General features: G+C 41.1%; 1 protein-coding gene across 3 annotated transcripts in view; it reads left to right on the top strand.

Moving 5' to 3' along the window:
- KMT2D (lysine methyltransferase 2D) overlaps positions 1 to 12,668 on the top strand; it is a 948,037-nt gene that overhangs the window by 774,288 nt on the left and 161,081 nt on the right. For all 3 annotated transcript variants that reach the window (XM_053708073.1, XM_053708075.1, XM_053708074.1), the window contains one exon: positions 10,225 to 10,362. In XM_053708073.1, the coding sequence (XP_053564048.1) occupies positions 10,225 to 10,362 (138 nt within the window). The remainder of the gene's footprint in view (positions 1 to 10,224; positions 10,363 to 12,668) is intronic.

Genomic DNA, 12,668 nt, shown 5'->3' with positions numbered 1-12,668 from the left:
CAGCCTGCCTGTATGCACTTACCTCGAGTGCCACCTCTTTTGTGAGTACCTCTCCAACGATTGGTGTTACCCACGATTACCACACTAAGCATGTTTGATATTGCACTATGAGGCGCTCTCTTCTTTTTGTTTCCACTCTTTAGATGACCCGTTTTACCAGCGGTTTTGAAGAGGAGCAGCCTGTGTTTGATTCCTTTGAACTATTTGAACATTTTCAGTAATCGCAGTGATTGAACACTTGTTATTGGGGTTTTTGTATTTTATTGTCTGTTTTTTTTTTTGCTGTACTTACTAGTACACCCGGTTTCTTGCTTTTTAACCATTTTGAAACCACATACATATTGTTTTTTTACACTTTGTATTGCCTTGATATTTATTTTCAACTAATCCTAATTGGGTTCTAAATAGTCACAATTCCCCTTTGCGCACTTATATATTTTTTCACATTTTTTGTTTTTTCCCCTGTCTCCTTTTTTTCTAGTTTAGTCCCATCCCCTGTCATTTGTTATATCCTAGCGCACCCTTAATATATGCTCTTTTGGCATATATATATATATATATATATATATATATATATATATTTCCAAGTCTGCATGAAGGTGCGGCCCCTGACCCAGAGGCTCTGGTAGAGGGGGGAGGTTGTGCCTTTTTTCAGAAAGCTTGCTTCTCTGTCTGTTCTGGATCCTTGGGTTCTAAATATAGTTTTTCAGAGTTATCAGGTTTCAGATCAAGGCCTCCCAGAGGAAGGTTTCTTCTCTGTTACAAAGGATCCTTTGAAGGCTGAAGCCTTTCTTCAGTCTGCTTTGGATCTAGAAACTGTGGGTGTGATTGTTCATTTTCCGTTGTTGGAACAATGGATGGGATTTTATTCAAATTTGTCAGTTCCTACTTTCAAAAAGGGGACTATTCTGCCTTTTGATCATCAAGGTCAGTTTATGTCCACAATAGGTTTACAGGATGCTTACCTTCATGTTCCAATTCACACGGAACATTTTCAGTTTCTAAGGTTTAGCTTTCTAGACGAGCATTTTCAGTTTGTTGCTCTACTATTTGGTCTGGCTACAGCTCCAAGAATTTTCTCAAAAGTTATGGGTGCCCTTTTGTCTGTCATTAGAGCTCAGGGTATTGCAGTGTTACCCTACCTAGGCAATATCTTTTTTCATGCACCATCTTTACATTTAGCAGAATTTTATACCAACAAACTGTTCTTTCTTCAACAGCATGGTTGGGAGATCAATTTCTCAAAGTTCTTTTGTTCCTTAATCAAAGGTTACCGTTCTGTGGGTACAAATAGATTCAGTTTCCATGAGACTTTATTTAACAGATCAGAGAAGGCTGAAGCTGGTTGGAGCCTGTATAAACCTTCAGTCCCTCAGTTGCTTTTTTTATGGAGGTATCTGGTCTCGTAATTGCTGCATTATATACTATTCTGTTTGCTTGTTTTCACATGAGTCCTCACCAATGGTGCAGGGATCTTACTCCGCTGTCTCCATATATTTTTCTGGATCACAGAATGGGTCAGTCCCTCTCTTGGTGGCTGGATCATCAGTTTATTATGCAAGGGGCTTCTTTTGGTGATTCTATCTGGACTGTGATCACTACAGATGCAAATCTTACAGGTTGGGAGGCATCTAGGTGTCTCCGAGGGCACAGGGAGCTTGGGTTTCTCGGAGAGGCGAGGTTGGTAATACTTGTTCTAGAACTCAGTGGTATTTTCGGAGCTCTTCAGAGTTGGCCTCTTTTGAAAAGGGAGTCTTATCTCTATTTTCAATCATACAATGTCACTGCAGTGGCTTATATTAATCATAAGGAGGGGGGACTCAGTTTCCTAGTCATGAGGGAATACTTTCAAGGGCAGAAACCAATTGATTTCTATAGTTTATATTCCAGGAGTGAACAACTGGGAAGCAGATTTTCTCAGTCAGGGGAATGGTCTCTCCATCAGGATGTTTTCAATCTGATTATGGATCTTTGGGGGCTCCCAGTGATATATCTGATGGCCTCTTAGTTAAACAACAAACTTCCCAGGTACTTTGTAAGGTTTTGGGATTCTCAGGCGGAGTTTGTGGATGCTCTAATAGCTCCTTGGTCCTTTCAGCTTGCCAATGTGTTTCCTCCTCTGGTTCTGCTTCCTAGAGTAATTTCCAAGATCAGGCAAGAGTCGTCATCAGTAATTCTGGTTGCTTTAGCTTGGCCTTGCAGGGATTGGTATGCAGATCTAGTGCCAGTGTTAAGTTGCCCTCCCTGGTCTCTTCCTCTGCGGCCAGACCTTCTGTCTCAAGGTCAGTTTTTCCATCCAGATCTCAATTCTCTAAGCTGGTTGGCATGGAGTTTAACAGTTCTAGAGGGTTTTTTTTTTCTAATTCTGTGGTTGAGACTCTGATCCAGACTCTTTAGCAAAGAAGATTTATCATACGGTCTGGAAGTTCTTTTATTTCTTGGTGTATGGCTCTTGGCTTTTCCTTGCATTTTTTTTTTTATTATTTAAATACGTCGGATTTTGCGGTTTTTACAGGATGGTTTGGATAAAGGCTCATCTGCCAGTTCTTTGAAAAGGCAGATTTCTCCAACATAGGTGTGTCCGGTCCACGGCGTCATCCTTACTTGTGGGATATTCTCTTCCCCAACAGGAAATGGCAAAGAGCCCAGCAAAGCTGGTCACATGATCCCTCCTAGGCTCCGCCTTCCCCAGTCATTCTCTTTGCCGTTGCACAGGCAACATCTCCACGGAGATGGCTCAGAGTTTTTTGGTGTTTAAATGTAGTTTTTATTCTTCAATCAAGAGTTTGTTATTTTAAAATAGTGCTGGTATGTACTATTTACTCTGAAACAGAAAAGAGATGAAGATTTCTGTTTGTAAGAGGAAAATGATTTTAGCAACCGTTACTAAAATCGATGGCTGTTTCCACACAGGACTGTTGAGAGGAATTAACTTCAGTTGGGGGAAACAGTGAGCAGACTTTTGCTGCTTGAGGTATGACACATTTCTAACAAGACTTGGTAATGCTGGAAGCTGTCATTTTCCCTATGGGATCCGGTAAGCCATTTTTATTAAATAAGAATAAAGGGCTTCACAAGGGCTTTAAAGACTGGTAGACATTTTTCTGGGCTAAAACGATTGATTTATAAGCATTTTTAATAGTTTATAGCTTTGAGGAGTTATTTTATTCTTGGGAATTATGTTAAAGAAACGGCAGGCACTGTATTGGACACCTTTTTCACTGGGGGCCTTCTCTAATCATAGGCAGAGCCTCATTTTCGCGCCACTAATGCGCAGTTGTTTTTGGGAAGCAAGGCATGCAGATGCATGTGTGAGGAGCTCAGATACATAGAAAAAGCTTACTGAAGGCGTCATTTGGTATCGTATTCCCCTCTGGGCTTGGTTGGGTCTCAGCAAAGCAGATACCAGGGACTGTATAGGGGTTAAATATAAAAACGGCTCCGGTTCCGTTATTTTAAGAGTTAAAGCTTTCAAATTTGGTGTGCAATACTTTTAAGGCTTTAAGACACTGTGGTGAAATTTTGGTGAATTTTGAACAATTCCTTCATACTTTTTCACATATTCAGTAATAAAGTGTGTTCAGTTTAAAATTTAAAGTGACAGTAACGGTTTTATTTTAAAACGTTTTTTGTACTTTATCAAGTTTATGCCTGTTTAACATGTCTGAACTATCAGATAGACTATGTTCTGTATGTGAGGAAGCCAAGGTTCCTTCTCATTTAAATAGATGTGATGTATGTGACAAACAATTTAGAGAAAATGATGCCCAAGATGATTCCTCAAGTGAGGGGAGTAAGCATGGTACTGAATCATCCCCTCCTTCGTCTACGCCAGTCTTGCCCACACAGGAGGCCCCTAGTACATCTAGTGCGCCAATACTCCTTACTATGCAACAATTAACGGCTGTAATGGATAATTCTATCAAAAACATTTTAGCCAAAATGCCCACTTATCAGCGAAAGCGTGACTGCTCTGTTTTAGAAAATACTGAAGAGCATGAGGACGCTGATGATAATGGTTCTGACATGCCCCTACACCAGTCTGAGGGGGCCAGGGAGGTTTTGTCTGAGGGAGAAATTTCAGATTCAGGGAAAATTTCTCAACAAGCTGAACCTGATGTGATTACATTCAAATTTAAATTGGAACATCTCCGCGCTCTGCTTAAGGAGGTGTTGTCTACTCTGGATGATTGTGACAATTTGGTCATTCCAGAGAAATTATGTAAGATGGACAAGTTCCTAGAGATCCCGGGGCCCCCCGAAGCTTTTCCTATACCCAAGCGGGTGGCGGACATTGTAAACAAAGAATGGGAAAGGCCCGGCATACCTTTTGTCCCTCCCCCTATATTTAAGAATGGTCGACCCCAGAAAGGACTTATGGCAGACAGTCCCCAAGGTCGAGGGGGCGGTTTCTACTCTAAACAAACGCACTACTATCCCTATAGAAGATATTTGTGCTTTCAAAGATCCTATGGATAAAAAATTAGAGGGTTTGCTTAAAAAGATGTTTGTTCAGCAAGGTTACCTTCTACAACCAATTTCATGCATTGTTCCTGTCACTACAGCAGCGTGTTTCTGGTTCGATGAACTAGAAAAGTCGCTCGATAAAGATTCTTCTTATGAGGAGATTATGGACAGAGTTCACGCTCTTAAATTGGCTAACTCTTTTACTTTAGACGCCACTTTGCAATTAGCTAGATTAGCGGCGAAAAATTCAGGGTTTGCTATTGTGGCGCGCAGAGCGCTTTGGCTAAAGTCTTGGTCAGCGGATGCGTCCTCCAAGAACAAATTGCTTAACATACCTTTCAAGGGGAAAACGCTGTTTGGCCCTGACTTGAAAGAGATTATTTCAGATATCACTGGGGGTAAGGGCCACGCCCTTCCTCAGGATAGGTCTTTTAAGGCTAAAAATAAACCAAATTTTCGTCCCTTTCGCAGAAACGGACCAGCCTCAAGTTCTACATCCTCTAAGCAAGAGGGTAATACTTCTCAAACCAAGCCAGCCTGGAGGCCAATGCAAGGCTGGAACAAAGGTAAGCAGGCCAAGAAACCTGCTACCAAGACAGCATGAGATGTTGGCCCCCGATCCGGGACCGGATCTGGTGGGGGGCAGACTTTCTCTCTTCGCTCAGGCTTGGGCAAGAGATGTTCTGGATCCTTGGGCGCTAGAAATAGTCTCCCAAGGTTATCTTCTGGAATTCAAGGAGCTACCCCCAAGGGGAAGGTTCCACAGGTCTCAATTGTCTACAGACCACATAAAAAGACAGGCATTCTTACATTGTGTAGAAGACCTGTTAAAAATGGGAGTGATTCATCCTGTTCCATTAGGAGAACAAGGGATGGGATTTTACTCCAATCTGTTCATAGTTCCCAAAAAAGAGGGAACATTCAGACCAATCTTAGATCTCAAGATCCTAAACAAATTTCTCAAGGTTCCATCGTTCAAAATGGAAACCATTCGGACAATTCTTCCTACCATCCAGGAAGGTCAATTCATGACCACGGTGGATTTAAAGGATGCGTATCTACATATTCCTATCCACAAGGAACATCATCGGTTCCTAAGGTTCGCCTTTCTGGACAAGCATTACCAGTTTGTGGCACTTCCATTCGGATTAGCCACTGCTCCAAGAATTTTCACAAAGGTACTAGGGTCCCTTCTAGCGGTGCTAAGACCAAGGGGCATTGCAGTAGTACCTTACTTGGACGACATACTGATTCAAGCGTCGTCTCTGCCACAAGCAAAGGCTCATACGGACATTGTCCTGGCCTTTCTCAGATCTCACGGGTGGAAAGTGAACGTAGAAAAAAGTTCTCTCTCCCCGTCAACAAGAGTTCCTTTCTTGGGAACAATAATAGACTCCTTAGAAATGAGGATTTTTCTGACAGAGGCCAGAAAATCAAAACTTCTAAGCTCTTGTCAAGTACTTCATTCTGTTCTTCTTCCTTCCATAGCGCAGTGCATGGAAGTAATAGGTTTGATGGTCGCGGCAATGGACATAGTTCCTTTTGCGCGAATTCATCTAAGACCATTACAACTGTGCATGCTCAGTCAGTGGAATGGGGATTATACAGACTTGTCTCCGACGATACAAGTAGATCAGAGGACCAGAGATTCACTCCGTTGGTGGCTGACCCTGGACAACCTGTCACAAGGGATGAGCTTCCGCAGACCAGAGTGGGTCGTTGTCACGACCGACGCCAGTCTGGTGGGCTGGGGCGCGGTCTGGGAACCCCTGAAAGCTCAGGGTCTTTGGTCTCGGGAAGAATCTCTTCTCCCGATAAATATTCTGGAACTGAGAGCGATATTCAATGCTCTCAAGGCTTGGCCTCAGCTAGCAAAGGCCAAATTCATAAGGTTTCAATCAGACAACATGACGACTGTTGCGTATATCAACCATCAGGGGGGAACAAGGAGTTCCCTGGCGATGGAAGAAGTGACCAAAATAATTCAATGGGCGGAGACTCACTCCTGCCACTTGTCTGCAATCCACATCCCAGGAGTGGAAAATTGGGAAGCGGATTTTCTGAGTCGTCAGACATTTCATCCGGGGGAGTGGGAACTCCATCCGGAAATCTTTGCCCAAATAATTCAATTGTGGGGCATTCCAGACATGGATCTGATGGCGTCTCGTCAGAACTTCAAGGTTCCTTGCTACGGGTCCAGATCCAGGGATCCCAAGGCGACTCTAGTGGATGCACTAGTAGCACCTTGGACCTTCAACCTAGCTTATGTATTCCCACCGTTTCCTCTCATTCCCAGGCTGGTAGCCAGAATCAAACAGGAGAGGGTATCAGTGATCTTGATAGCTCCTGCGTGGCCACGCAGGACTTGGTATGCAGATCTGGTGAATATGTCATCGGCTCCACCATGGAAGCTACCTTTGAGACAGGACCTTCTTGTTCAAGGTCCGTTCGAACATCCGAATCTGGCCTCACTCCAACTGACTGCTTGGAGATTGAACGCTTGATTTTATCAAAGCGAGGGTTCTCAGATTCTGTCATTGATACTCTTGTTCAGGCTAGAAAGCCTGTAACTAGAAAAATCTACCATAACATATGGAAAAAATATATCTGTTGGTGTGAATCTAAAGGATTCCCATGGAACAAGGTAAAAATTCCTAAGATTCTATCCTTTCTTCAAGAAGGTTTGGAGAAAGGATTATCTGCAAGTTCTTTGAAGGGACAGATTTCTGCTTTATCTGTTTTACTTCACAAAAAGCTGGCGGCTGTGCCAGATGTTCAAGCTTTTGTTCAGGCTCTGGTTAGAATCAAGCCTGTTTACAAACCTTTGACTCCTCCTTGGAGTCTCAATTTAGTTCTTTCAGTTCTTCAAGGGGTTCTGTTTGAACCCTTACATTCCGTAGATATTGTTATTATCTTGAAAAGTTTTGTTTTTGGTTGCAATTTCTTCTGCTAGAAGAGTTTCAGAGTTATCTGCTCTGCAGTGTTCTCCTCCTTATCTGGTGTTCCATGCAGATAAGGTGGTTTTGCGTACTAAACCTGGTTTTCTTCCGAAAGTTGTTTCTAACAAAAATATTAACCAGGAGATAGTCGTGCCTTCTTTGTGTCCGAATCCAGTTTCAAAGAAGGAACGTTTGTTACACAATTTGGATGTAGTTCGTGCTCTAAAATTCTATTTAGAGGCTACAAAGGATTTCAGACAAACTTCTTCCTTGTTTGTTGTTTATTCTGGTAAAAGGAGAGGTCAAAAAGCAACTTCTACCTCTCTCTCTTTTTGGCTTAAAAGCATCATCCGATTGGCTTATGAGACTGCCGGACGGCAGCCTCCTGAAAGAATCACAGCTCACTCCACTAGGGCCGTGGCTTCCACATGGGCCTTCAAGAACGAGGCTTCTGTTGAGCAGATATGTAAGGCAGCAACTTGGTCTTCACTGCACACTTTTGCCAAATTTTACAAATTTGATACTTTTGCTTCTTCTGAGGCTATTTTTGGGAGAAAGGTTTTGCAAACCGTGGTGCCTTCCATCTAGGTGACCTGATTTGCTCCCTCCCATCATCCGTGTCCTAAAGCTTTGGTATTGGTTCCCACAAGTAAGGATGACGCCGTGGACCGGACACACCTATGTTGGAGAAAACAGAATTTATGCTTACCTGATAAATTACTTTCTCCAACGGTGTGTCCGGTCCACGGCCCGCCCTGGTTTTTTAATCAGGTCTGATGAATTATTTTCTCTAACTACAGTCACCACAGTATCATATGATTTCTCCTATGCATATTCCTCCTTTACGTCGGTCGAATGACTGGGGAAGGCGGAGCCTAGGAGGGATCATGTGACCAGCTTTGCTGGGCTCTTTGCCATTTCCTGTTGGGGAAGAGAATATCCCACAAGTAAGGATGACGCCGTGGACCGGACACACCGTTGGAGAAAGTAATTTATCAGGTAAGCATAAATTCTGTTTTCTGCACTTTCAGTTTTGTTCCATAGGAAGATTGTTAATCTTCCTGACATTCATGGTTTTGTTCAGGCTTAGGCACGTATTAAGCCAATTTCTCCACCTTGTAATCTACATTTGGTTTTAAAGGTGTCTCAATTTGAACCTTTGCATCAGTTTTAAATGACTTTACATTCTACTTTTTTTTTTTTATCAATGTTACTTCATTCTCTTGTTATCCTTTATTGAAAGAGCAGCAATGCACTACTGGGAGCTAGCTGAACACATTCATAAGCCAATGAAAAGAGGCATATATGTGCAACCAGCAGCCAGCTCCTTTGTGTACCTAGGTATGCTTTTCAAAAAAGGATACCATGAAAACTAAGCAAATTAGATAACAAAAGTAAATTGTTTAAAATGGTATGTTCTTTGAGTCATGAAAGAAATATTTGGGTATCATGTCCCTTTAAGATTCTTACTTGGAATGTTTTCTTGTTTCTTTTGACTGAATTATCTGCTCTTTCTTGTGATTCTCGTCTCTCATTTTTCATCAGGATAAGGCAGTTTTGAGGACCATTTTTGACTCTTTGCCTATGGTTGTTTCTTTGGATAATATAAGTCAGGAAATTGTTGTCCTTTTTTGTGTCCTAATCCAAAGAATTCTTCAAAGATGCGCTGCACAATTTGGACGATGATAGAGCCCTGAAGTATTATCTAGATGCTACTAAGGATTTCAGACAAACGTCTCATTTGTTTATCCATTTTTCTGGTTCTTAACAAGGGCAGAAAGCTACGGCTGTTTCTTTCACTTCTTGTTTGAAACTTTTCATCCATAAAGCTTACTTGGAGGTTGGACAGTCTCCACCTAAGCGGATTACTGCTCATTCTACTAGATCAGTTGCCACTTCTTGGGTTTTCAAGACTGAGGCTTTAGTAGATCAAATTTTCAAGGCAGCTACTTCTTCTTTGCATACTTTTACTAAATTCTACCATTTTTTTGTTTTTGCTTCTTCTGAGGAAACCTTTCATAGCAAAGTCCTTCAGGAAGTAGTCTCAGGATAGTTTATTTTTTGCCTGTTGTGCTTTAGAGAGCTCTTGGAGTTTGGGAATCTTTGCCTCCTAGTGGCCAGGAAGATTAATTCCCAGGAGTAATTGCTTGTGGACTCTCACCACCATGAAAGAAATTAATTTATCAGGTAAGCATAAATTCTGTTTTGTTAACCCTTGCACTCACTGAACTTAGTCACATAATTGCCTGAAGTGGCTTGGCTGTGTCAGTCTGATAAAAATGGAAAGGGTCACTAAATGCTGACAGATGCAGGGTTGGTTAACCCTTTTTGTGACAGAAGTAATTTGAAAAGTTATTTAAAAAAAAAAAAAGTATCCTTTATCTGATTTGTTAAAGTTTAATTTTGACTTTAGTGTCCCTTTTAAGAAGGTGACAGTCACAATACTTTTGTGAAGTCCGGTTGCCATTTCTAGTTGCTAGAAGTTTTGTATCTGCTGTTGGTTGTAGTTGAAAATACAATACATTCATTGTAGAATTGTAATTTAATGTTGCTTGACTTTCTGTGGAGATTGCATTCACTTTAAATAGTTTGTCTTAACTGTTGTGCAGTAACACACAGTTTTGGAAAAGGCCAAAATCACAGATACACATATGAGTTGTGATTTGTTTTTCCCTCCTTTTTTTTGTTTTTGTTTTGTTCTAAAAACAGAAATTGAATTTGAACAGAAAAAAAAATCTAAAGACAACATCTGGGACATTTTGTCCAAAGTGATGATCTTTTTTTAAAATGTTTTTCTTTATTTTTAAATTATTTGCAGGATATATGTGCAAAGAAATCTCTACCCAAGCCAAAAAGGGCACAAAAGGTCAGTGAAAAGGTGCCTAACTCTCGCAAAAAGATTCGCAGAGAGGATAGTTTGAAATCCCCGGATGCCATCATGAAGCAACTGAAACAGGTATTTCTCACACACATGCACATTCTGGTTATACGGCACTAATCTATGACCATTTTTAAATGAAATTTCTAGTTTTGTGTAAAGAAAATATGGAATCATATTCCATGTTATATAAAGATAGTTATTGTGTTTATATGAATTTGCGGGATTTGGCATCACAGAACAGTCTAGGGACTTTAAAACATTTGAGCTGCTCTGGTCCCTTTTGCTGTAGCCAATCAGGAGCTGCTCTAAGGCGAACTTTGAGATTTTCTGTAACCGTGCTCTATAAACAATCTCAGGATAGCTTATGCACTCCAGGTTTCCTACATACTCTGGGAGGAAAGGAAAAAACACATATTTGCCAATATCATCATTAATCCAAATTAAATAGATATGCATTGCATTATTTTTAAATGTCATCTTAAAGGGACAGTCAACGCTTAAGTTAAATTTAACTTTAAGGATTTTTTACCTTCTATAATGCTACCTCATCTGGTGCCACATGCTGCAGGACCAACGGCAAATTACATTTTCAAACAAAATCTCCATTATTCGGCCGTTTGGAATTTATTTATTAATTTGTTAGGAATTTATTGGGAATTGTTTGGTTACGGGCCATGTAGATGTGTACATACATCATGGTTGGACAGGGCTTAACAGACCAAAGTAACATGTAAATACACCTGGTCTAAAGGTTTCTTGTAAAACTTCCAGGTAATGAAGCATGTGCTGAAATCCAGTAGGCTATACGGTGCCCTCAGTCTTCGGAACCAGTTAAGGATTCTGTAACATAATGAGTGGAGTTTTGTTAATGAAAAAACCTATTACATCTAATTAAATGTTTATTTCTTTCTAATGACACGGTGAGTCCACGGATCATCTTAATTACTGTTGGGAATATCACTCCTGACCAGCAGGAGGAGGCAAAAGCTGTTAAATACCACTCCCCCTACCCACAATCCCCAGTCATTCTCTTTGCTTGTATCAGTTGCAAGTAGAGGTAAAGTTAGGTGTCTGATTCTTCAATCAAGAGTTTATTTTTTAAGCAGAGCAAGTTTGCTCTGGTTTTCTTTGGGGTTTAGCCGTAGTCCATGTCAGTCTCTTCAGTAGAGCAAGTGGTGGCTTTTAAGCATTTGGGAACTTGTGGGGTAAGTAATTTCATGTTGCCCTTGGTTGAAAGTTTGAGTAAGTTTACTCAGTCTTTTTTACACAGGTCCATGTGAGCTAGGAAGCCCCTCTCAAACCAAGTGAGCTGTCCTGCTGCCGGACAGATTTTTGAGGTAAGTGCCGATTTCTTTCCCTGTTTTGATATAGGAGAGTTTGGCACTTTGATAGTTAATTCTGTCTAAATATACAATTAGCCTTCTAGGTTAACGGTTTATTGTATGGCAGTTCTGCAGGCACTGGGGATGTTTGGCTCAGTTTATTATGTTTTCACTTTGGTGTACATGTTTTTTGTTTGTGTATTAATGGCTGCCGGGAGGTTTGTTAGGCCACTCCCACAATAGGCGGGCTTATCTTTGATAGCAGGGACATTTTTGGCGTCCTTTCAGCTGTTTCCTGGATGTTGCAGCTCTGTTGCATAGCTCCTCAGAGGTGGTTCAGCATTCTCTCCGGTGCGGCTGTATGGGGGTCCGGATCATTTTTTAACTTTGTCTCCGGCAGCAAGGAGGTCAGGTAGGCACCTCAGCAGAGCTTGCTGAGGTGTGGAGGTTGCCTGTTGTTTTTTGTGGGGCTGCTGCTCTGTTTATATTTGTCTGTCTGAATTTCAGGGACTATAACGTTTGTGGGTTTTTTTGCATTCATTTTGTGAAAAGTTGTTGCAAGTTTTATTGTGCAGTTTATTTAAGGATTTTCTAGTTTAAAAAAAAAAAAGGGACTAACATTTTTTTGTTTCATTCAAATTCTGATTTGAACTTAAAATATTTGATTAAGGTTTTTTCTTTGGAATAAGATGGACCAAGAGGCCCTGCAAGCTGTTGCTTGTTTTCTATGTTTAAATACTAATGTTGAGAGAACATTACATTACAAGGAAAGATTTTTTTGATTCTGAGCCTTCATTGTCTAGGGCGGATGTTGTTCAGGAGTCTCCTGTTCAGGCTAATCCGCAGCTTTCTCCTCATACGTCCCTATCTTCTGCAGTGCCCTGTGTTTTTGTCTCAGGTTGGTTTTTCCTTGCAGGATATGGCTACCCATATATATCCTCAACAGTATCTGAGGCTTTGCCTGCTTTTCCTATGTTGCAGGGGAAGTGCAAGAGGAAATATAAGGTTTCTGATTCTGTTGCAATTGTGTCTACTGTTTCTTCTCATAAGTCTGAGGAG

This window comes from Bombina bombina, chromosome 3 (genome assembly GCF_027579735.1).
Source record: "Bombina bombina isolate aBomBom1 chromosome 3, aBomBom1.pri, whole genome shotgun sequence".
NCBI classification, from domain to species: Eukaryota; Metazoa; Chordata; class Amphibia; order Anura; family Bombinatoridae; genus Bombina; species Bombina bombina.
The sequence above is the reverse complement of the archived record's forward strand: the minus strand, read 5'-3'. Positions and strand labels throughout refer to the sequence as shown.